At 46.3% G+C, this 26,254-nt stretch overlaps 1 protein-coding gene across 2 annotated transcripts in view; it reads left to right on the top strand.

Moving 5' to 3' along the window:
• PRKCH (protein kinase C eta) overlaps positions 1–25,067 on the top strand; it is a 222,152-nt gene extending 197,085 nt beyond the window's left edge. The window contains exons 11-14 of one of the 2 annotated variants that reach the window (XR_012329957.1): positions 2,688–2,826; positions 3,480–3,668; positions 14,831–20,049; positions 22,186–22,315. Coding sequence is in view for 1 of the 2 variants with exons in the window: in XM_019923111.3 (XP_019778670.1) it covers positions 2,688–2,826; positions 3,480–3,668; positions 22,186–22,329; positions 23,757–23,903 (619 nt within the window). In the remaining variant the exon portion in view is untranslated. Of the gene's footprint in view, positions 1–2,687; positions 2,827–3,479; positions 3,669–14,830; positions 20,050–22,185; positions 22,330–23,756 lie in introns of those variants that run through there. The other variant, XM_019923111.3, reaches the window with a different exon arrangement.
• Positions 25,068–26,254: the final 1,187 nt, after the last annotated feature.

Below are 26,254 nucleotides of genomic sequence, written 5' to 3'. Positions count from 1 at the left end.
GCGTGAGACCGTGCTCTTGGCAGTGGCCGTGACCAGTGTCATCCTCACCCCCAACCTGTGCTTTTGGGATTCCGCCTTCACGCTGGCTAAACAAATCTTGCTCACGCTGGGTGTGTGTGTCTAGGGGTCAGTGGAGGAGGGTATGGTTTCCACAGACCACAGCCCACTGAAAACATTGCTTGTGAGGGAAGTGGGATTCTGCTCAGGGAAAGGGGCGGGAGCCTGATTGGAGGACGGAGGCCGGGTTTGGGTTAGAGGCAGAGGAGCCTCGCTTTCCTGCGGTGGCTGCACAAGTCCCCAGCACATCTTTGCCTGACACCTGGGAGACGCCTGGAGCGCAAGCACAGAGAGGAGGCTGGTCTGAGAAAGCTCTGCTGCTCTCACCTCGCTTATCGGGGATTCCTGGAAAACAGGACTTGGTTTTCATTCCTGGGTGTCTTCCAGTGACCACTGTCTGTAAGACCTGCATGGTCCAGCTGGATCAACTCAGAGCGCCCAGTGTGGAAACCGGTCTCGCCAGTTCTGTCATCACCTGCTTCCTCTGAGCCACAGCGTGATTCTGGGCTGGACAGAGACCAGCCTTTCCCATTGGGCCAAGCAGCCCAACAGACCTTTATTGTCAGAGCAGGGATGGGAGAACAGAGCTATGAGTGCCTCGACACAGCCCACTGGGGACGTGAAGATGCCCAGTGAGGGGCCGCCAGCACTCCTAACAGCACAGCCCCAGGAGGCCGCGGCCGTGGCAGCCTCCCACCTGGCAGGCGACTGCAAACCTCCAGGGAAGGGTAGGCACCTAGCATCGCCTTCTGGCTGGGCAGCTTTTCCTTACTGATAAGTCCGCGTGGCTGCCTCTGAGCACGTCATTCCTTCAAAAACCAAAAGCAGAAAGGTGTCGCCCCACAGGCAAAGCTGCTTCTCTGGACCTCTCCCGAGGCTGAGCTTAGAGGCTGGCAATGGCGTCGGTGTGTAGGACTCTTTCCCAGTTTGCCATGGTGCCAGACCTCCGTCTTTAATGATGCCCGGATATGCATGGCGACGGCAGAGGTGGCGCCAGAAGCCTGTGTTGGGGAGGGGGTGTTCGGGGAGCACTGCCTTTCACTTGCAGACAGTTTTATTAGCATCCAACCCATGTTCCTGCCTCCACTGAGGCCTTTTACCAGACAGTTCTGCTTCTGGAAACGCACTTCCCTTAAGTGGATGCTGCTCCTAGGGGTTGGGCGAGGGACGGTAAGTGCCTTTTTGTCATGCACTCACCATAATATCTGAGGCTTCTGTGTATCTGGGGTACACCTGAACAAACCCTCTTCTTACCCTGTTTTGCTTTTCCCTGGTTCTTCACGTCCCCACTGACCCACTGAATCTAAGACAGAAACTCAGGGGTCATCAATTTTGCTGCTTCTTCTCATCTCCCTCTAAATGGTCATCGAGCCTTAATACTAACTGTGTTTTCACCAAAGCACTGCTGACTGACCCCCTAGTTTTCATTCCATCTGTCACTGTCCTCGTTCAGGTCATCTCTTCCCTGGACTGCTTCACCTGCCTCCAGCTGATCTCTTCTCATCAGCTGGAAATCTTAATTAGAGAGCTTCAGTGGGTCACTTTCGCCTAGTATCTAAATATCAGAATTCCTTAGTGTGGCATTCAGGATACTTCACAGTTTGGACCTAACTTTGCCTTCTAGCCCTGGCATTTTGATGGCCCCCGTGTTCCCATGCGAGCCCCCTCTCCATCCTTCCTACACCACGTGGGGTTCCTGAGCCCACCTGCACCTCACACCTCTGCGTCTGCTCCATGTAATAGCCTTGACCACCTGCCTACAGCGACCTTCTCACACCCCTTCCCTGTCTGGAAGATGCTGACTCATGTTTTAAGACCCAGCTCAATGTCTGTTTCTACTGTGGAAATGTCCCTCTCCCCTCCCACTAGAAGGAATGAATTGTTCCTTCTTGTGTTTCTCACAGCGCTCAGTTCATACTTCCTTTGTGCCGCTTGTATTATACAACAGTTGGTTCTGTCTCCCTCCCCAACCCCCTTCTCATGCTCCTCTCCTCCCTCCCCCGTGTGTGTGTGTGTGTGTGTGTGTATGCATGTATCTCTATACACACACATCTATATGTATACATTTTGAACAAATATTTATTGAGTGCACTATGCTAGGCACAATGGTGAACAAAACCCACCTGGTCCCTCCTCCATGGAGCTTACAGTCTAGCAAATATTTGTCTCCCCATTATACTGTGAGTTCCTTAGGAAGAAGGATCGTCTGTACTCTTCATGCCTATCACAGTCCGTGCCACACAGTGGCCACTTGCTCCGGAATGTTCACCGAGTGAAGTCCAGTGGGCAGAGATAGATGCCAGAGAACAGGGGGCGGGTGGGTGGATGTCTCATGGGCTTAAGGTAAGTGGGAAGCCTGGAAGTCACGTTCTCAGTTTCTAATGGGCAACCTGTGTTTTGATATGTGGTTAGCCCATTCAGATGGAACCATCGTCTAGGGACCACGAGGCAAACGTCAAGAGCAGATCCAAATTTGTTCTCCAGATAACACAAGGAAGTGTGTTCCCTTTGAAGGGTGTGTGCAGAAAGCTCTCCCAGCTGCGTGATCTCCCATCCCGTGACCCAGCTCAGCCAGGTGGATGGCGTGGGGCCTGGCTGCCCCACCACATGCTGCTTTTTGTTTCTTGCAGAGATCTGAAACTGGACAACGTACTTTTGGACCATGAGGGTCACTGTAAACTGGCAGACTTTGGAATGTGCAAGGAGGGGATCTGTAACGGGGTCACCACGGCCACCTTCTGCGGCACACCCGACTACATTGCTCCAGAGGTGAGTGTGCTTGCTCCTTGAGCAGCTTTGGAAATCCAGGCTCTCTAGCAGCCCCGTCAGAAAAGCCACACAGGCTGCATTGATGTGCTGCAGCCTGGTGGGCAGCATTGAAAGTTGACGCCTCCAGACTCCTTTGTGGCTCATTGGGTGAATGATGGCTGAAAATGTCCTTGGTTCCTCCCGATACAAATGTGAGTCAAAAAGTTTTGTAAACTTTGCAGTTGCTTTAGGGTTTAGCCCTGAATGAGGACAAAGTACGTTCCAGGCACAGCTATTTAATTTTTTTCTTTGCCTCTACTCAGTTGCTTTGATCCCAGCCCCATTTAGCAGAAATAAAGACAAGCTCTTGAATCTTTCCCATAGGAGTGAGTGAGCCCACAGATACAGTTCCAAAACGCTTTCTGGTTTGGATCTGCATATACTATTCCTTTGGCCTAAGCAGGCCATAGATGTTTGATCACCTGGATGACAAGGCCTCTGAATTGACCCCAGGGAGAACAGACCACCCTCTAGAGACGGAATGAAACACGTATGCCAATGCAGGAAACTCCCTTGTTTTACTTCATCTCCTAATCCATCATTTTCCTTCGTCATTAATGATGCATTTGTTCATCAGATGCACGAAATTCTTCTCACATTACCCCTGTGCACAGATCCTCCAGGAGATGCTCTACGGGCCCGCAGTGGATTGGTGGGCAATGGGCGTGCTGCTCTACGAGATGCTGTGTGGCCACGCGCCCTTCGAAGCAGAGAACGAAGATGACCTCTTTGAAGCCATACTGAACGATGAAGTGGTCTACCCGACGTGGCTGCATGAAGATGCCACAGGGATCCTGAAATCTGTAAGTCTGGTGCGCTCGGCCAGCTTTTGAACTACTGCAAACCAGCTTGACGAGTGTGCTTCTTGGGCTTCGGGTTGGTTTGTTTGTTTTTGAATACCACCCGCCAGGAAGCTACCAGCTCTAACTGAAATCTGTGTTTTAATCTGTAGAATCAAAGAAGCAGGGTTTTCTCAGGCTGTTTTTTTTCTCTTACGCAATAGTTATTTTGGAGCCGATGCATGAGCAGTTGATAGCATTGTTTGCCATATATCAAGTATTTCTAGCACTTGTGGCTTCAGTGTAGGTGAAGTGATGCTCCCGCTTCATCCAGTCGGGACACCTAAGGCCGTTGGGTCATGTGAACAGCACTCCCGGTGGTTTCGATACGGATTGTGTTTCTGTCGGCAACATCGAAGGATGAAGGGGCCTTTCCCGTAGTGCTGGGAGAGGAGAAGAGAGGTTTTCCAAAGTTGTGCAAGATCTCATTTGCTTCCATGTTATCCTTGTGCAAGTCAGGTGCCAGGCCCAGGATTCAGGTGCAGTGTAGAATATCACACTGAAAAAGTCTTTCATTCGTGCATTTAAGGCATTGTGCTGGAAGCCTTATTTTCAAGTGTGGAAGAAAGTGGATCTGATGCTTTATGTTGAAAATAAGAAAGTAACATGTAATGAGAGAATAACATATCATTTGGGTCAGTTCTGTATTAGAAAATCAGGTATTATTTCCCACTAAATGCATAGGAGGAATAAAGATGAATATTCTTCAAATAGGGAAAACTCAGAACAATCCATTCTCTCCTGGATAGTATCTATGGGATAAGAATTACTTTGCTCAAATCATATCCTTTCCAGTGATTTGAGACAAAAAAACTAATTAGCCATGCTGGTGAAAGACTTGTCTCTCTTTAGAAATTGCCAGTCACAGGGACTTCCCTGGTGGTCCAGTGGTTAAGACTTCACCTTCCAATGCAGGGGGTATGTGTTTGATCCCTCCTCAGGGAGCTAAGATCCCACATGTCTCATGGCCAAAAACCCAAAGCATAAAACAGAAACAACATTGTAACAAATTCAGTAAAGTCTTATTGAATGGTTTAAAAATGGTCCACATCAAAAAATAAAAAATCTTAAAAAAAAAGAAAAAGAAATCTCCAGTCATATAATTAGTGTCATTTTAAGGACACTTTGTATACAGATCACTGTGTCCTGGGGCTGATGGGATGATTGTCCCTGAGAATCCTCTACGGTGGTCTTTAGAGACCACATCATCGTTTGAGTTGAACATTAACCCACATCTGCTTCTCTCAATTTTTTTATTTCCAGTTTTTAGGAGTCCTCAACCTCTTTCTGGCATTTAGAATCCTCTTAAGAGAATTCTTTCTGACTAAATCTGGGACCTAAATTTCATCCCTTTTAACTCAATCCCTGTAAAACCTAGAACAGGCACTAAGCAATGTTAAGATCATATGGAACTATTAAGATGGTTTCTTCTTACCCAGATAAATCCAATTACTTTTTTTTTTTTACTTTTATTCAAGTATAGTTGATTTAAAATGTTGTATTAGTTTCAGGTGTACAGCGGAGTAATTCAGTTATATATATATACATGTATTCATTCTTTTTCAGATTCTTTTCCCATATAGGTTATTACAGGGTACTGAGTAGAGTTCCCTGTGCCATCCAGTAGGTTCTTGTTGTTTATCTATTTTATATGTAGTAGTGTGTGTATGTTAATCCCAAGCTCCTAATTTATCCCTCCCCCAATTACTTTAAACTATATCTTTGATGTATATAGAAATATTTTTGGTAACTAGAATATATGTTATCCAGGAATATCCTCCCTCCACAATCTTTGTTCTGGGAGAAAACAGAGCCTCTGGTGCCTAAAGAGAATCTACTCTTCAGTGTGGACTGAGTTGTTCCCTCTACTTTCTTCTGCGAAGCTATGAACCTCTTCACTTCCCTTTATTTTGGCCCCTTTCTAATGCTAGCAGCTCAGCGGGTCATGGTAGCGGGTCATGGTGTGTCACTGGCCGAGCACTGATTTTCCTAAGTGGCTCTCTGTGTTCTGCCAGGAGTCTCCCCCCTAGGAAGGAGCTTGGGTTTCACCCCGTGGCGGTCTTATCTCCCAGCTCTGTTACATTCTGGCTGAGTGACCTTGATGAGCTAACACACCTCTCTGAATCTCCGTGTCCTTGCTCATAAAATCTTATAAAATTGAGGTAATAAAATCCATGTCATAGGGTTACTGCCCAGATGCAGTGAATGCATATGTAAACCACACAGGAACATAGTAAGCATTCTGTTTCTTCCTCCTTCAAGGAGTGTACCTTAAAAGTGATTTTCTGGAAAACACTGGAAAAGGTGTCAGAGAAAATTACTAAAAAACAGTCACCGAGAGGATTTCTGAGACAGTTTTGTACATTTCAGCCTCCAGACCTAAAAATAAATGCTGTAGCTGAGGAAATTCAGCTGTTCTTGGCAGAGGACTGAGACATCTAAACAGAAGTGTGATCAAAGACAAGACAGAAAACAGGGAAGAGCACTGAAGACTCGGGGCGAAGCACCCAGGAGCGAAGGGTCAGGGCGTGGTGGGGAGGAACCTGCCTCCAGAGCAGCGCTGTCCGAGGGCAGATATTGACTCTTTCACCTGCTGGCTGTGGGACCTCGGGAAGATGGCACAATTTTGCCGCTCCTCGGTTTCCACACGTGTACCCTCAGGCTCTGAGATAATGCGTGGAGGACAGTTGGAACAGTGCAGAGCACAGAGTAGGTGCTCAGGAAGCAGCCACCACTGTCATCAGTGAGAGCTGGGTGCATTTTTATTATTTTTTAATTAATTAATTTATTTTTTGGCTGCGTTGAGTCTTCGTTGCTGCGCGTGGGCTTTCTCTAGTTGCGGCGAGCGGGGACTAGTCTTAGTTGCGGTGCACGGGCTTCTCATTGCGGTGGCTTCTCTTGTTGCGGAGCACGGGCTCTAGGCATGCGGGCTTCGATGGTTGAGGCTCACCGGCTCTAGAGCGCAGGCTCAGTAGTTGTGGCGCACGGGCTTAGTTGTTCAGTGGCATGTGGGATCTTCCTAGACCAGGGCTCGAACCCCTGTCCCCTGCATTGGCAAGCGGACTCTTAACCGCTGTGCCACCAGGGAAGCCCTGGGTGTATTTTTAGATCCTTTGCCCTTTTCTCTGAAAAATTATGACTATATTTATTGTATTAGGAAACGATTTAAACTGCTTTCTGGCTGTAATTGCAACTTGATTCAATTAGACCATTACAGTTTTTTTTTCATTGCTACTAGAAACCTAAGAGATTATCCATTAAAATTCCTTCATTTAATAGATGAGGAAACTGAGGTCCAGAGAAATTGTGACTCACCAAAGACCATTCAGCACATTACTTAAAACAAACAAATAAATTAGAACCCTTGCGCAACTCGCATGGGAATATAAAATGATGCAGGCACTGCGGAAAGTAATCTAGCAGGCAGTTCCTCAGAAAATTAAACATAGAAGTACCATATGACCTAGCAATTCCATTTCTGCTTGTATATCCCAAAGAATTGAAAGCAGGGGCTCGAACACATTTGTACATCGATGTTCATAGCACTATTCACAACATCTAAAAGGTGGAAGCAACCTAAGTGTCCATCAATAGATGAATGGATAAACAAAATGTGTTAGTCAGCCTTACAAAGGAAGGAAATTCTGATGCACGTTATAACCTGCATGAACCTTGAATGAATTATGCTTAATGAAATAAGCCAAATACAAAGGGACAAATGTATGATTCCACTAACAGGAGGTACCTAGAATAGTCATTCATAGAGACAGAAGCAGAATGGTGGTGCCGAGGGCTGGCGGCGTGGGTGGGTGGAGAGCTAGGGTTTAAGGGACGTAGAATTTCAGCTTGGGAAGATGAAAGAAGTTCTGTAGGTGGATGGTGGTGATGGTTGTACCACAATGTGAATAGACTTAATCCCACTGAACTGTACACTTAAAAATGGTTAAGACGGTAAATACTATGTTCTGTATATTACACCACAGTAAGGAAAAAACCCTGGGATCAGAAATCCAGCTTTTCCTGACTCCCAGTCCAGGGTCCTAAGCTAGCTACACCTGGCCTTTCCCCATTTTTCTTCTACGTCTCATTAATAAGTGTCCTGTACCCTTAGAGCACCACGTGTTAGCACCCAGATTACTCCCTGATGTGATTTCCACTTGTCCTAGAAGCATGAGCCACTGGAGGAAGTTACCAGGGTCCTGTGTACTTAATACCCACAGAGCAAGGATCTGCCACCTCTTTAACTTTCCGTAAAGTAAGATATAACGTTTGTGATAACAATGTCAGTGTTATTTAAAGATTGTGCATTTGAATCTTTCTCTTCTGACCTGAGTTGAGCCTGTGACGGTAGAAGGAGAAACTGATACTTTAGGGAATTAGGATCCCTGTCTAGTTCCATTCGGCAAATACTTGTCAGATGCCTTCCCTTGGCTTGGCCTGCGCTAAGTGCCGGGAAGCAAAGCTGAAAAGACACGGTGTCTTCTGTTGCTCACAGCCTCGTAGGAATGAGGACACGTAAACGGATACTTAGCTGGCTGCCGAGGAGGAATGATCAAAACTCTCTCTGGGGTCAGGGACAGGGAAATGACATAAGGACAAGGCAGAGGAAGCGGCATGTAGGCTGGGTGCTGAGGAACAAATAAGGGTTCAGTAGGGTTGACAAGGGGGAGAAGGGTATTCTAGACAGAGGAAACAACTTGTGCAAAGCCTCGGAGGGGAGAGGCAGCCTGCGTGTTCAACGAACTCCAGTCACCAGTTCCGCCGTGGGTGTGTTAGGTGCAGGGTAGGGGCTGGGAAAGATGAGTTTAGGAAATGGGACCTCTGAGGGGTTGGGGAGACATTCAGAAAGTGGTGTGTTCCTTGCAGTTGGTCACATAGGTCTGGAACTCAGGAGAGAGGTAGGAGGTGACCACTGTAGCATGGTAGTGAGAACAGGGGAGAAGGCATGGCCTGGGGGAGAGGGTGAAGAGTAAAAGGAGGACAAGGCCTGGGGACACCAGTATTGAAAGGGTGACAGTGGAAGAGGAGGTCAGGAAGGAATGACTTCAGGTTGTGTAAACATCTCAATCTGCAGCTCATCTGCTAGTTTTACTTGTGAAATAGGCCAGTGGTTTTACAGTGTGATTTCCCCAGAAACTGATGCTTGCAATAACTTTTGAGTAGTGCTAGCCAGGTTCAGGAGAAAATGGTCCTTGGCCAGAAAACCGAGAGCTTGGGGAAGTATCTATTAGGAGGTAGGTAAGTTGAAATGTTTTTAAGGACCCTGAACAAGCTTTCATTTTGTTGTGTAATTCCAGATCAAGGTAAGGTACACTGCTTTCTTTAAAAATACAGACTTCAGGCCTTTGCCAAGGATTTTGTGACCACCTGTGATTCTGGGAGCTTAGTGACTTCAAGAGTTCCTAATGTTATGAACCTAGAGGGTATCATGCTTAGGGAAATAAGTTAGAGAAAGACAAATATTGTATGATATCACCTATATGTGGAATCTAAAAAATAAAACAAACTAGTGAATATAACAAAAAAGAAACAGACTCAGATATAGAGAACAAACTAGTGGTTACCAGTGGGGAGAGGGAAGGGGGCAAGAAAGGGGTAGAGGATTAAGAGGTATAAACTACTATGTATAAAATAAGCAAGCTACAAGAATATATTATACAACATGGGGAATATAGCCAATATTTTATAATAACTATAAATGGAGTATAATCTATAAAAATTTTGAATCACTATGTTGTATACCTGAAACTGATATAACATTGTAAATCAAGGATATTTCAACTAAAAAAAAAAGTTCCTAATGTTGACTCCACTGGGTAGTGTCTTACATAGTCCCAAAAACTGTGAGGAAGTCGTGCGTACTGTTTTGGATTGTAATCATTTGTCATGGAGCTTGGTGACTATTAGAAACATAAACACAGAATTTCAGAGATGGAGGATCTTTAAAAACACTTTGTCTAGGGCTTCCCTGGTGGCGCAGTGGTTGAGAGTCCGCCTGCCGATGCAGGGGACACGGGTTTGTGTCCCGGTCCAGGAAGATCCCACATGCCGCGGAGCGGCTGGGCCCGTGAGCCATGGCCGCTGAGCCTGCGTGTCCGGAGCCTGTGCTCTGCAACGGGAGAGGCCACAACAGTGAGAGGCCCGCGTACCGGAAACAAAACAAAACAAAAAACACACTTTGTCTAACTCCCTGGTTAGTAGGTGAAGCTGAGGCTGAGAGGTGAACCAACCTCACACAGTAGAATGGAAGGAGCACACACTGGTCTGAGGATCGCGAGACCTCATTCTACTCCTGCCACTGCTTTCCAGTCTGTACCTCTGTAACGCAATGATGTTAACACCTACAGTACCCACTTCAAATGAGGTAGCACCCATGAAAGCATTTTCAAAGTGGTATGCACAATACAGGAGTAGTTATGAGTATTGTTACGTTATGAGTAGTAATTTTACAGCACGCTGAGAGGTGTCATTATCTTCATCCTCCCTTTGAACAATCCACCAACATCATCAAGATTATTAAGCACTTAATTGTACATGAGGCTGTGTTAGCTTTTTATTTTGGAGAGAGTTGTATTTCTGTTTTCCCAGGAGCCTTTTTTTCCAATTAAGCATTTTTTTTCTTATACCTTTTTAAAATTGTAGTTGATTTACAATGTTATGTTAGTTTCAGGTGTACAGCAAAGTGATTCACATATATATATTATATATATATATAATATATATATATTCTTTTTCAGATTCTTTTCCATTATAGGTTATTACAAGATATTGACTATAATTCCTTGTGCTATACAGTAGGTCCTGTTATTTTTCTATTTTTTATTTTTAAAGATGTTGGGGGTAGGAGTTTATTAATTTATTTATTTATTTTTGCTGTGCTGCGTCTTCGTTTCTGTGCGAGGGCTTTCTCTAGTTGTGGCAAGCGGGAGCCACTCTTCATCGCGGTTCTTCATCGCGGTGCGCAGGCCTCTTACTATCATGGCCTCTCTTGTTGCGGAGCACAGGCTCCAGACGCACAGGCTCAGTAGTTGTGGCTCACGGGTCCAGCCGCCCCACGGCATGTGGGATCTTCCCGGACCAGGGCACGAACCCATGTCCCCTGCATTAGCAGGTAGATTCTCAACCACTGCGCCACCAGGGAAGCCCCTATTTTTCTATTTTATATACAGTAGTGTGTATCTGTTAATCCCAAACTCCTAATTTACCTCTCCCCACTCCCCAACCCCCAAGTTGAGTACCTGAGTGCACCCCAAAGAGAGATTTTTAACAAATAAACAGAGAAGGAGCAAGCACCCATTGGTGAGCTCTGCCCATGCTGCTGCCCTCGCCTCTGTGTGCGATCCTTCCCCACCAGAGAGGCAGGAAAGCCAAGATCGCCGAGCCAGCACATCCGTTCTCACCACCGAATCAGCATGGTGGGTCATCTCTCCTTGGCTTCCTGAGATTTCCTGATGATCCTCTCTTTGGAACGTAAGGTCAGCACTGTTCCTGGAACTGGTGTCTGCTGGATAGTTTACTTGCCCTTTTGTTTCTTCCCTTCAGAAGGAAATGCTTTCTGAATGCCTTCTTACCTTTTTAAGTAGAAGGTATTATTATCATTCCTTGTCTGTAGAAGCTGTTTGGATGCCCATTTATATAACACTAGAGAGTCATAGATGTTCAAGACCTGGGGGCTTCGTATGGTATAATAACGTCAGTGCGTCCTCTGAATTCGGGGTGAGGGGTGTTCTTGTCTGTCGTTCAAGGAGAGTGAGGGGTTGAACAGGATGGGCACCAACATCTTACCCAGTGTAACTCCTAACCCAGTATTACTTTCCTTCCCCTCACCCTTCCCATCATCATCTTTACCCCCACCCCCAAGATTGGGTAGCCATACACCCAAAACTCAAAAGTCCTCCCAAATTTCACATGAGCTTGGATAGAGAGCTGAGAACTCGCGTGTGAGAACACTCCCCACGGAGCACAGAGTCGCGGGAGGAGGCGAGGGGGGCACACAGCTTTTAGCCCAGTTTTCTACTTGAAAAAAATTCCCAAGTCATTAACCAGTGATCCTGACAACTGAAAATAACCATAGTATTCACCCCAAAATGTGCAGCGGAAGACTTTTTCTTGCTTGCCCTTTTGTCTCTCATGTCTCATCTTCGCTGTGAAGGGGTGTGTGTGTTAACTGCTCACACGTGCATGTCCCAAAAGCAAGACCATCCTCCCCTCCCCCCTCAGAGAACAGGTTGTAAAAACTGGCAGCACCCACAGAAGGTAGCACAGGAAAGATACATAAAGATACACACTCGTGTGTGAAAAACAGACCTAGACTTTCTAGATTGCTGACCTTAAAGATGATTTTTTAATTGTTTTTTTTTTTTTTACTTGGTTTTGGTATAAATACACGTTTTCTGTTGGCCACCATGTTACCGAGTTTCCTAAACTGGCACTGAATTATCCCAAAATGTGAATAATCATGACACAGACGAAAATGTATGGTTTGCTTAGAGGTTCTGCAGTTGCGCTGAGCTTTGGCCTCTTCAGCTCCAGAAAGACTTGAGGGAGTCCTCGTGAGTCCCCAGAGCTTAGGAAGGTGATGCCCTCTGTCTCTGAGGTGAGCATTCCTTTGTGCTAAATCATCTCCGGTGAGAGATCACAAGGCGCCAGTGCTGACTTGGGTGAGGTCAACGCCCTTTTCTCCGGGCTCACACAGGTGGCCAGGTTAAATAAGTGCTGAAAGGAGTTTGGTGCTTTCTCCTGAGTCACCTTTGTCAGTTCGGGAGGCATTGTAAACTTGGCCTCAGAAGGAGATTATAGCATGCTTTCGCTCCTAAGCTTTACAGAAATTAAGCTGTGTGTTTGCATGTGGGCTTATCTGTCATCACGCCTATCAGATTTCATCCTCTGTGCGTTGCCTGCAGGAGTCTCGTCTGCCTCTGTGTACAGAGAAGGAACCACAAGTAATTTGGGATCCTCTTTTAGCCCTGAGTGTGTCTCACATCTGTTACCAGGCAATTGACCAGAGCGGCACTGGGCTTGATCCTCTGCATTTCCTCCTCCCCTCCTGGCAAAGATTGGAATGGTCAAGGCAGCAGCCAAAGGTGGTCAGCCAGGAGGGGGCTGAGGAAGTGGAGGGAAAACTGGGACCAGGGTCATGCAGAGGATCCAGCTCTCCATCGTTAGAGCCAATTTTTGAAATAGCGTTACAGGGAAAATCCAAAAGTAAGTTACTAAAAGGTCCTTTAAAAAGAGGATGGTTAACATGAAGCCTGGCAGCCCCTGCCCTTTGCCGGGACTGGAGTTCCCATATGAGGAAATGGAGCTTCAGGCTTCTTACTGAAACTAACACCTTCAGAAATGGACCAGTTATTCACAGATAGGCCAGGCTAGTGTTGGCAGAAAACAGAAAACTACTGATCTTCCTAGAGGCTTCATTTTTGGCATTCTTTATCATTTTATTAAAGTTACTATTCTCAACTTCCTTCCCCCATTTTAGATTGTTTAGGACCTCTATTCTTAGGAAACTTACATTTTATCTGTGGCTAGCAGCGTGAAGGATTTTTTTTTTTAATGAAGTATTAATACCACATGACTCTTTAATCTTCATATCTCAGATAGGAGCATAAAGATATCAGGTTTTGTAAAATGAGCGTGGAAATCTTTTCTATGTAGGGTTTTGCTAACTGATGTCTGCGGGTCAGAAGAGCTTTTTGTTTTAAGTTGGAAAAACTCTAAGGAACACACTTAAAAACTCTAAGTAGTGCACTTTGTTTTCTTTCATTTGTCCCTTCCAGTGATCAAAGAGCATTAACTTTTAGCAGGTGGTGCTTAGGTTTGGTTTGGACACCCAAGATAATGTGTATCCAGGATAAAGAAGGGTGTTGGCCTGGGTTTCATCGGGAGGAAATAAAGACATTGTGTAGTACGCCTCTGGAGGATCCTTCTTTAGCACTTGCTTCCTTTCAATAGCGGCACTTTGGGGGATCACAGCTATCAGGTGAGCTTCCTTTTCCTTCAACACTTGGGAGTTATTGGAGAGCAGTGAAACCCTCACCATTAGTCAGAGATGCTCGGGTCTGGTTTGTCAGGAATAAAACCTTCTTGGCCAACAACACGGGCATTGGCACAAGGGCCCGACCTTGGGCTTCTGTCTCTGAGACTCATCTCTGATCTTAAACTTTTTTTTAACCAGTGTTATCACATGACCTTAGTGAAGCTACTGAGATGGCTTGGGTTTCAGGGGAAGCTATAATGAGTATAAAACACAGGCAAGGCAGAGTGTTAAGAGCATTGATAAGGAATAAGTATATGCCCACGTAAAGGCTGCTGGATTCTAATCAGAGACAGGATGGAAAATATAGCCAACACACCTGCAACAGATTTTAGCACTATTCCTGCCCCAGTGCAGAAAGAGAAAGAGGACAGGGCATTTTTGTACTTGTTTCCATTAGGAGGGAATGAAGTGCACTGTAGACTGTCTCTGGAGATATCTCACAGAATATTCTGATGTGGCTCAAGTAAGACATTGATCCTTTGGTGTGTTCAAATATACTTACATACTCACCTGCCCACTCCTTCAGTAACTAGCTCTGGAGATCAGCTTAAACATGTTTTATTTCATTTTTATAAAGCAAGTCCACTTCAGACCCAAGGAAAACATGGCATCTTCAGCTGAGGGAGGTACAGTTGTCTTCAAAATTTTTCTAATTCCAAATAGAGAAGAAAGGATAAGACTGTAGACTGTTGATGTAGGCACAGAGCCTGGAGGACATTGCTCTCCCCTCCCACCTGACGACAGATGGGTCATTCAGGTGGTTCTTTCAGTGTCTCCAATAAGACAGTCCCGCTCCTCCCGGGGAAGCGCCTTCTCTCACTGAATGGCATTGAGTATTAGAAATTTTTGTTTTAATTTTCCTTATGACATCCTTACATACACTCCTTTAACTTCCACTCCCCATACTTATTTCTCCCATTTAGAACCGTCTCTTCTGGCCAACAGCACTTCCATTATTTGAAACTATCAACAGTGGCATCTGTCTTTTCTTCTCCAATATAAAGACCCCAGTTGTTGGAAATAAAACCAGGTGGTCAGAATGAAGGATTCCTTGGGTTCAAGCCTATTCCTTTTCTCTCCCTTCTCTTAGCACGTGCTCTGGGTGTACATCTCCATCCCTTCTCCCTCCATAGAGTCAGAGAAAGAAGAACAGCTTGTGGGCCAGCAAAGGAAGTACAACATAGGTAAACACACACAGTGCTGTGCATTCTTACCTGGGCATCATCCCAGGATTGCTCCTGACCTGTCACTGCTCTTTCATCCACAATCCAAATGAGAAGATTTGTAAACCTCAAAAGGAGGTTTAGCATAGTGACTGAGGGCAAAGGCTTTTACTGTTAGATAGGCCTGGCTTCAAATCTCAGCTCTACTGCTCCCAAACTGTGTGGCCTGGGGCAGGTTCCAGGTGGGTCTGTTCCTCAGTTTCCCTATTTTTTTTTAATTTTTATTGGAGTATAGTTGATTTACAGTGTTGTGTTAGTTTTAGGTGTACAGCAAAGTTCATCAGTTATACATATACATATATCCACTCTTTTTTAGATTCTTTTCCCATATAGGTCATTACAGAATACTGAGTAGAGTTCCCTGTGCTATACAGTAGGTCCTTATTCGTTATCTATTTTATATATAATAGTGTGTATATGACAATCCCAATCTCCCAATTTATCCCTCCCTCCCTTTCCCCCCTGGTAACCAGAAGTTAGTTTTTTACATCTGTGAGTCGATTTCTGTTTTGTAGATAAGTTCATTTCTACCATTTTTTTAGATTCCACATATAAGCAATAGCATATGATCTTTGTCTGGCTTACTTTACTCAGTATGACAATCTCTAGGTCCATCCATGTTGCTACTAATGGCATTCTTTTGTTCTTTTTTATGGCTGAGTAATATTCCATCTTCTTTATCCATTCCTCTGTCAATGGGTATTTAGGTTGCTTCCATGAGCTGGCCATTGTGAACAGTGCTTTAACGAACATTAGGGTGCATGTATCTTCTCAAATTATGGTTTTCTCAGGGTAGATGCCCAGTAGTGGAATTGGGTCATATGGTAGCTCTATTTTTAGTTTTTTAAGGAACCTCCATACTGTTCTCCATAGTGGCTGTATGAATTTACATTCCCACCAACAGTGCAAGAGGGTTCCCTCTTCTCCACACCCTCTCCAGCATTTATTGTTTGTAGATTTTCTGATGGTGGCCATTCTGACTGGTGCGAGGTGATACCTCATTGTAGTTTTGATTTGCATTTCTCTAATAATTAGCAGTGTTGAGTATCGTTCCATGTGCCTCTTGGCTATTTTTATGTCTTCTTTGGAGAAATGTGGCTGGCACTGGTGGTTGCCAGCTGTATGCCCACCACCGCAGCTGGCAGGAAGGGGTATGAGAGGAGAAGGTTGCTGACTAGTCTTCATAACGAGGTCAGACTCTACCTGTGATAGTGGCAAAACACAGAGACACAGGAGGCTGCAACATACACAAGCATGCATTTTATCCACCCCAGGGTGGCCTTCATGGCCGTGAACCATACTCTGTTCTGTGTCCTGTGTTCCTTCTCTGCACTCCCTCCTCAGGACTCTCTGTAGAGTCATAAAATTCCTTCTTCCTGACTAGGAGCATCTCCCTGGAATACTGATGGGGATGTCCTATGGCATGCTTACCAGCACTATCTGCTAACTCTCTGCCCTTTGGTCCGAAGTTGAATGAAAGGAAAAGGTCCTTTTGTTTGCCCAACAGCCAAATCCATCTGTTAAGTAGAAAATACAGTGTTCTCTCTCTCCTGGAAGAAAATCTCATTAGATTAATGGCCCTATTTATATAACTAGTCCTCTTCCTATGAAATCAGATTTTGGAAGGAAATATACTTGTAGTCATTGCCTACGTTTGAATGAGTTTCAGAGTACATTTGGACCCTGTTATCTCTAGACACATTGTTAACATGGGGTGAGTTTGAACTCTATCCTCTGGAACATCTGAAAACTCAAAACCAAAGCCGCCTCAGGTGTAGCAGAGCCCACAAGACATGACAAGGGCTATAGCTGACCTCAGAATTATAGGAAAGTGTTGCACTGCACCCTTCACCCTGCATTCAGCACTTCCCTTCTGTTGTGAAAGCAGATACAACTGCACGTTAAAACCTGCGTATCATCTGTATTCTTACTTTCAATTGTCTTTAGAAATCTTTGCTGTCAGAAAAATTGTTTTTCACTGAGACCATCACTACCACCCCCCTGTTGGAGTCCGGGGCTGTGAAGGTAGAAACAGACCTTGGTCCCTTTTCCTGGCTGCAAAGTATGAGAGAGAGAGAGACAGAGCCAGATAAGCCTCGGGGCCAAGGCTCACCTCAGATGTTCATCTCTCAGAGGCTTTTCAGTCCATGCCCCTGCCTTTAGGTCGGACAGGATGGCCCTCCAAGTGGTTTAACAAGATGCTTGCTGAAACTCACTAGCTTTGGTTGAAGGCTTGCTCTTGTGCCAGGTATTTCACACTGATTATCTCATTTACTCATTATCATATTAGGATATACAGAAAAGTCTCCATTTTATAGTTGAGGAATCTGAGGTCCAGGGAAGTTAATACATTTGTCCAAAGTCACACAGCTCATCAATGGGAGAACTGGCATCCAGACACAGCAGTGAAGCTGCAGGGCCTCACCAGTTCCCCTCTGGGCCCTATCAGAGGAGCTCTTATATCTTTTATGATCCGTCCCTGGCTGGCAGGAGGCTTGGCAGGACATTCCTGTACAGACCTGGCCTGCATTGCTTATGTTTCTTCAGGAAGGTGCCTGGATGACTGCTTTCCCCTGTGGTCATGCCTTCTCTGCGGCCTTGAAGGAACTGTTGTTTCTCATTCTCTGGGCAGGTGTGCTTCTGATTCCTTCTGGATCCTCTAGAGAAATTCCACTTTCACGAGGGCCACAGGAGGAAGGGGAATATGAAACGAGTCCACACATTCTTGCCCCTGCTCTCCAGTTAGCTGGAGACTTACATTCGGGGTGGAATCAGATTTTCCACCCTGGCCTCCTCCCTCTTTGCGGCTTATAACGTGCTTTCATTGACCCTAGCAGCCATTCTGCTTCCTTTAGTAAATGTGTCCAGAATCTTCCATGGAGTCACTTTATTTTCCTCTTTGGCTGACTTCCCCATTGGGACCACAGTCGGGGAGAAGGTCAGTTGAGGTGAGGCAAGCTTTCAGTATGACCTTAGACACAGCTGAGTGATGGCTGTAAACGCCACGGTTGTTAACTTGTTTGGCATTCGGGTCCCAGTAGGGGCATAAGCAAACAGAGGAAGTTTTCTGCAACGGGATCGTGCCGTCACCATCACAGCAGCAGGAACACCGTGTTTAAGGCGAGTCCTGGGCCTGGCCTAGGGCAGTGAACCCCTCCTGTCCCCAACCCCATACCCCTCCACCGACATGTACTGTGAAAGATTCCAGGCCTGGGACCGATGTTCAGTGTTCCCTGAACTTCCCACCTCTGCATCTTTGTAGGAGGGAGGGGTTAGTCACAGAGGAGCTATAACCCTCCCCGCCCAGCCTTCCACGCCCTCAGCACCACCCATCACCCCTCCTCCTGCCCGGAATGGTCCCTGTGCTGGTTTCTGTTCCGTGGTCTTCATCCTGCTCTGGCTTTCTCATGAGCTCCTGCTGCCACCCCGGCCTTCTTTCCACCCTATGCCAGGGCTCAGAGCCAGGGCTCAGGCATGCGGGGAGCCAGCCAGGTATGAGGCCGAGGGGAGTGGTGGGAACAGGGGGTCACCCGCCCCAGCTAATGAGGCAGCCACTGCTCAACTCCAGGTCATTTTCACCAAGAAGAAGTGCAGGTCCAATGTTCCAGAATATTCCATCTTCCAAGGGAATTTGGAAAACTTGACTTTCATGTGTGTGATGTGACATTTGCTACTTTTTAAATGTTTGACAAGTAGTTAAAATTATTTTAGAAACACTCTATGTGGGCCAAATAAAATGTCTGTGGCCTGGAGCTGCTCTCAGTTCTATTCTCTCTCCCTCCACCTCTGCCCTCCCAGCATCAGCTCTTTCTCACCAAACGGTGATGGCCCTAGGTGTCAGACCTCTCACCCTGGCCTGCACCCCAGGCTTACAGGGCTAGTCAGCTCCTGGGGGATGTTTGCGCATCTCAGATGCAAAGCTGAGCTCACCAACCTCCCAGATCTGCAAGACCTTGAGAAATGGTAGATGTTTTTGTTTTCATCCCTTTGACCAAAGTTACTACCGCTACTACTACTATACTTCTGTTAACACTAATACTCCCAACAATAATCAGTCTCTCTTTTGTTATCCTTTTCCGTCCCTCAACAGCCGGAGAGGACCCTGGGACCTGGCTGTCCTCCTGCCCCTTCCCCCCAGCTCCAGGCAGTGTGGAATGTGCTCATTTTTCTTCCACAAGCTCCCCAGGACCTGCGCCCCTCTTTTCCTTTCCACTAACCAGAAAATCTAGTTTCCAGACTTGTCGTGTCTTCTCGGCTGTCGTCTCAGCCTCCTAACTAGTCAGCCCCCTACCCACAAATCTCTTACCCCTCCATGAGGGATTTTTCCATCCCATCGTGGCTAGAGTCATCCCTGAGTCACAGGGCAGCTCTCGTCATTCACCTCTTCGTACGCTTTCGTCGGGTTCTACTGGCTGCCCCACGGTTCCTCGGCCGTCCTTTCACAGCAGCCCTACCACCCTATAGGCTCCCTCACCAACGTGGCCGGTGGTTGCCTACCGCTGTGCCAACTGCGTTCTCAGGCGTGACTGCCCTCTTCCTTCCTGGCTCTGTTAATTCTATGTATCTGCCTCATGTCAGCAACTGTCATCTCTTCTGGGAGGCCATCGCCTGCCCTCTCACCACCAGCCCCCAATGCGATTTTCCCAGTCTCTCTCCGAAGCTCCCGCTGCACTTGGCAGTGTCTCTCTTCCTTTCGTCCAGCTGCGTTACAGATAAAGTGTGCTTGCCTCGGCCCCTTCTCTTGATCAGCTCCTTCTTGGGGGGAGACACTGTCCTTGTCATCCATGTACCCACCCCCTATGAGGCCTAGTGCACTGCCTTGCATAGACACCTACAAACCTTTGTAAATTGAATTTTTTTATGTGGAGAATGAATATCTTGAGCCCTTTAGATACAGCCAAAGTTAATACTGCTGGGCTTCCCTGGTGGCGCAGTGGTTGAGAGTCCGCCTGCCGATGCAGGGGACGCGGGTTCGTGCCCCGGTCCGGGAAGATCCCACATGTCGCGGAGCGGCTGGGCCCGTGAGCCATGGCCGCTGAGCCTGCGCGTCCGGAGCCTGTGCTCCGCAACAGGAGAGGCCACAACGGTAAGAGGCCCACGTACCGCAAAAAAAAACAAAAACAAAACTGCTTGGTTATTTGAAAGGATTTATCAGAATTCTAAGCATAAGCTAGTGAAAGGGCTATTCTGCCTGACTCCATTCCCAGGGATGAAGTTTATAGAGGAGAGCAGCCACGATTTGGTCTCCTGTTCCTTGGGCAGTGCTTTTCCACGGTGCCCCTTGGGAGGCTGGCTTGCGTGCCGGGGCAGGGAAAAATGGGCAAAGTTGTTCAGACACCAGGGCTTCTGCCACCCTGGCATCAAGAGCCCCACACTGTTCCTCTTGCCCAGAAGAACAAGTTGTACTCACACATTCACAAGGTGTCCTCTGCTCGCACCGTTGGCAGGCCTGGGAGTTTCCCACAAGCCATCTGGGTCTGTTCTGCTGTCCTTGTAGCTTGAGTTTTTTGCAGCATTGTTTGTTTTTTGTTAATTAGCTCTTAGAATAGACATGGCTATTCCATCAGGGATTGTATCCCATTGACTTTCCTAAGGAGAGAATCTACTCATTTCTTTTGTATATTTATTTTCCCCTGCCTTTCTGAGTTGCACAGACTTATCTGGGGAGAGCCCACGCAGCATGAGCTCCTAGCTCTTTCAGAACGGAGTTGTTTATGAGCTATATTTCCTAAGTCTACGCTGATCACCGTGCGTGCCCAGAGTGCTAACTGCTGTGGAGCTCTGAAAGCTGCTTTTACTGTTGAGCTCCACGTCCAAATTCAGCACCACCAGGCCTTTCATTCCTTGTCTCTAGGAGAGAGGAGAAACCATTAAACCCCATCCGTGTCTTCAGTTTTTACTAGCTCCCCTTGGAAGCGTTTTTAGCACTTTATGAGGTCTGTCCTGTCAGATTTGCTTGGGGACTTCGGCAGCCTCCTCCCTCCACCTGATCCCGTTCACCTGAAGCAATCCACGAGGTTTTGCAGCTTTGGACACCTGACATGGCAGGGCTGCTCACCTCCCAACCCTACCCTTTCTTGTGTGCACCTTCAAGATTTTTTCCAAAATACTGTGTAAATTCCACTCCAAAGCCATTTCTATGAACACACCATTACTTTTGTGTTCATAAATCAGACTTGGAAAGGGGTGCTTGGGGACTGTTATAAATTCATTTAAAGATAACTTGATTGAAAGTGTTTAAAAAGTTGTTATCCAAGGCAATTTTCTTTTGATAATGGGAAATTAGCTTATGTGTCTTTAAAATTGAAAATGACATTCTGGCCATGAAAAGGGAATTATCCTATACGGGTCTTTGGTCAGGATACGATCAGAATGCCTTTATTGACCACTCTGGGAAAGGAGGGTTAGCGCAAAACATCTTGATAGGAGCTCAGCTGCGAGGAAGTGCCCAATTGATATAAATACAGAGGATTTATATACACACATTCCTTGAATGTATGGCAGTGCTTTTAAATTTTGGACTATGTGGCAAGAGTCCCAGTCATGAGACATTTCAAAATAGAGGGGCAGGAGAGAAGGGAGCATCTCAAAGGAAAAAACTTTTCACTCAAAACTGTGATATCTTTGTTGCATAATAAAAGCGGCCAACTTTGTTTTTCCTGGAGCCCGAACACAGAACTTTTAAGTTTTTCACCCTTGTGGCTTCTTCACACAGCTCTTCAGAAAAATGACTCTCATTCTTCTCTCTGTGGTCTTGTCAGAGAGTGGGAATCCTGGCCGGCTGGTTGGGTCTCTCAGAAGAATGGCACAGCTGTTCTGAAAAGTAGCCCCATTCATAAGATGCCGGCTGTCCACAACTGCAGTGCTAGAGAAAAGCACACTATTTTATAAAGCGTTTCTTTTCTTTAAAGAGGAAGAAAAATATACATGGTATTTACAGGAAAGAAAACCGGGCCCCTCGGTTTTATTTTCGGTGCCACGTCTGAAATGGAAGTGGGGAAGGCCATAAATACACATAAGCAATTTGCGCGTCATGTGTAAAGGAAAATTGCGCCTTTACGGGATGATTCATGGTGGCTGTGCCGCTGGGAAAATTCAGCCGGTTAAGCCAGATCAGCCGGAAAGCCTCCCATCGGCTCTTCTGCCAGAGCGAATGCCTACCGTCTTGTGACATACTTATTGTCTAGGATTGAATGATCAACTCTCTTTCTCTCCCTCTCAGTTCATGACCAAGAACCCCACTATGCGCTTGGGCAGCCCGAGTCTGGGTGGCGAGCATGCCATCTTGCGACATCCTTTCTTTAAGGAAATCGACTGGACCCAGCTGAACCATCGCCAAGTAGAACCGCCTTTCAGACCCAGAATTGTAAGTTGTCCGAGACCACCTTAGTAGACCTTCTTCTTTCTTAAAACGTCTCAGTGTTTCACTGAGCAGCCCGGTGGTCCCCTGGGGAATGATCAGACCGGAAGCTCAGCCTGCCGCTCTGCAAGGTACTTCACCCAGGAGAAGGCTGGGCTCCTTGCCCCTGAGGCAACATCTCTGTGTGTGTGTGTGTGTGTGTGTGTGTGCCAGGGTTACTTCTCCAAAAGTTTTTACCTCTTGCTTGCCCTGGCCCCATCCTCTCTTAATTTAAAATTTCCTGGGGTCTAAGAGGCCTTGAAGCTTTCCAGGTTTCCCCAACATTGTTCCTAGCTGCTTTCCTTACGCTCCTTAGTCAGGGTGCCTTTCCCAAGCCCCCAAGAAAGTAGAGAGGCCATGGAATGCTCCTCAAAGCCCTAAGCCTGGCTCCCTGGCTTGGAGAGCTCAGGTCTGTAACAGCTACTGCAGCACAGGGCTCAGGGCAGAACAGGCCGAGTCCTCTTTGACTAGGAAATACTGGGAGCACCTCACTAGGAAGTGAGGCAGCTGAGTGGGGTGGCGTTCCTGAGGGTGGTCCAGCTCTCGGTCTGAGAGCTAAGCTCCTTCTCATGGGTGGGTCAAGAGAACCACAACGGGAAGGCAGAGAAGCTGGGCTGGCAGTACTTCAAGAGTTAGGGGGACGAGAGGTGCTCAAAGGCAGAGAGAAAACTATCATTGACTCAAGGAAGAGAAGTAGGAGGTCTCACAATGGTAAAAATGATCTCTCCAGCGTTAGTTTATGAAGATGTAAAATACACATTTCCAAGCGTCATTAGCTTCATCTGTAACAGCCTGCTAGGTTGTGACACAGAGACAAAGCCACTTCCTTTAATGGACATCCCCCTGCCAGCCCCTCTGGGAGGAGGGAAAGCTTTGCCAGCAGGGCAGAATGAATCTGACTATTGAGTAAAGTGAGAGGCATTTGTTCCCTAAACTCAGCATTTCCAAGAAGTCTTTCAAGAAAATCTCTTCAAGCATCTAGACCTTTGTAAGACAGGAGGTGGGGCAAGCGTGACTTTGCTCTACCTCTGTTGGTTTATGTGCCTCTCCATTAGGCCTGCTGAGAAGTGGTACCTCAGTGAAATGGGGAGGGTGAACCAGCTGGCTGGGTCAGGTGAGCACATTAATTTTTCAGTTTCCCAACCTAAGGCTGGCCTGCTCAGCAAGATTTTTGTGGGGTTAGTGAATTGACGGTTACCAAATGCCCTAGTAATACACAATGCAGTAGAAGTAGTATAAAGCACTGTTTAACCGATCGTCATAACTGTGAATAACACTACCGAGAGAGCTGCAGGGCAGGCCTCCGAACTCATTGAAATGGGCTAAGTCCCGTGGAAGATGACTAAACCTCAAGTGCATAGAATCTGAAATTTCCCTTGTTTCCTTTTTGACAGAAATCCCGAGAAGACGTCAGTAATTTTGACCCCGACTTCATAAAGGAAGAACCAGCTTTAACTCCAATTGATGAGGGACATCTTCCTATGATTAACCAGGATGAGTTTAGAAACTTTTCCTTTGTCTCTCCAGAATTGCATCCATAGCCGTATGGGGAATGGGAGAGATGGCATGAGAATCAAAAGGGGATAGAGATTTTCCAGGAATTTCCTTTGTGGGGAACTCCTCAGCATCAGCCTTAGAACAAGAACCTTACCTTCAGGGAGCAGGTGGAGAACTCTGTGAAGGATGGAACGTCAAGAGATCAACTACAGTATTTCAAGTCCTGAGGGAGCCACGGTCCTGGAAACAGTTGATACTGAAATGAGATTTCATGAAGAAATACACTGCTCAGCCTCTGAGTTTCCATAGCTACTTGGGGTTCGGGAGATTAACAGGAGCCAAAAGGAGAAAAGGTGTGAAGAATAAATCAGATCCTAGAACTTCTGAGCCAATCAATCAGGCGTTTTACTTCAAGGGACAAACCTAGACTTTGTATGGAGTGCCGGGCTCTTCTGTAAGCCACTGAGCCCCGAATACTGGCAGACTTCTGCAAGAAGTCTGTAAATGCTAAGGAAGAACTTGAAGAGAAGGAAAGGGATGGCTTCCAAATAGAACAATTTACTCTGAACAAAAAAGTGTGTCCATAAAGCTCATAACGTAAAGCCCCCTCCTGACAACAGATGGGCACCAAGGCAACGGCCACAGCTTATTCTTTTATCCTTACTTTCATTTAATAGATATTTATTGAGTGCCCAGTGAGACGGGGCCGCAATACCCAGCAGTGTAAACAACAGACTTGCTTTCACCAAGCTTTCATCCTTAAGTTACGTGAATGGCATTTGCGTTCTGTGAAAGGCCTCTCCACGTTGCCTACGTCATACTTTGCACATAACGTTTTTCACAGAAGGCAGCTCAATGCCCCAACAGCAACTATCCACATAATCGGCAGGTTAATCAGCAGGTGAGCTCAGGTGCTCGCTGACCTGTGGAATCTCATCATGGGGGCAATGTGCCAATATTGCTCTGGACTCATCACTGAAGAATCGCACTCCACTCGCATCCATGACCAGACTTATGGCTTATACCTTAGCAATTTATTTAAATTATATTTTAAGAGACAAAGATGTTTGTTTGGTATGCATTTTAATAATTAGAAATGGCTCTTGTAAGCAGGACATGTATCAAAGAAGGACCTTATAATATGTACCCATGTATGCAGTTGGAGAATTTTATCTGGCTGAAATAAATGCATTTTGTAACAAAAGGGATTTTTCTTGTCCAGAAGGATTTGTCCCATCCCCACTAGGAGAGGAGATATGTAATTAAAATAAGCTTTGAGCAGAATGGCTAGAACTCTTGACTCAAAGCAATGTCCTGAGAGCAAAGGTTGGCATCACATTGTGTAAGGCACTTAAATGAACGTGGCCTGTCTCTTCCTAACCACAACTTTCATTCTGAGTCAGGGTAATGACTGCTAAGTATCGCTGCCACAGAGTAACCCTCAAACTCCTAGTAGCCAGACATAGTAATTGCTTATTTCTCATCCAGTGAGAGCAAGTTCAACGGCCCTCTTCCAACTCATAACTGTGCCCTCTGATAACGCAGCTTCCAAGATTGCCATAGCAAGGGAAGGGAGAGATGGAGGCGGTGCTTACTATTTAACTACATCTCCTAGAAGGGACACACATCACCTCTGCTCACACCAGATTGGCCAGAACATGGCCTCCCTCTAACTACAAGCAGGACTGGGAATTATAGAGCAGCCAAGGGGTATCTGGGCAGAAGTGACGGTCTCTGTTGGGGATTCTTTGTTGCATCCCAACGTGAAAAATGACTCTCGAATGAAGAGAGTAGCTAGGAGCCGCCCTTTATGTTTAGCTCTTAGCAGTGCATAGATACTCTCCCCCACGCAGTTTTACTAGATCTTCCCAGTATCCCTGTGAGGCGAGCAGCTCATTCTACCACTATTTCCGGTGTGAATACCATGGTACATCTTACACACGAGAACAAGAGAGGCTCTGAGAAGCTGAGTTAGTTGATTACCCAAAGGTTTCAGACTTGGTAAAGAGTGGATCCAGTCTAGAGTCTAAATCTTTGATGTTCTGATCCAACAGACTTCTGGAAAGGGAGGCTCATTCTGACTTGAGGACTTTTTTTGGCCTTTGTAGCGACTTCGCAGCTCTGAAGAGCAGTGGGGCTGATGAGCTACTGGATATGGTTTACTCCACAGTGTAAAGAACCACAAAGAATAAAGCAGGCCCCCTGAGTTCATTTACAAAATCCATTATCACAGGCCTGCAGAGGACCCAAATATCTTCCAGACTCAGCAGCTTCCCTCGTCACAATCTATTCTCAAGCCTGCTACCTGGGTCCCCCAGTTCAGGTTCAGTCCATTCTTCTAAGATCACTCCAGACCTATCAGACAGATTATCCAACAGCCAAAGCCTGCAATGAT

The sequence above is a fragment of the Tursiops truncatus genome, chromosome 2 (genome assembly GCF_011762595.2).
Source record: "Tursiops truncatus isolate mTurTru1 chromosome 2, mTurTru1.mat.Y, whole genome shotgun sequence".
Lineage (NCBI taxonomy): Eukaryota > Metazoa > Chordata > Mammalia > Artiodactyla > Delphinidae > Tursiops > Tursiops truncatus.
This window is presented reverse-complemented; position numbering and strand designations above follow the sequence as displayed.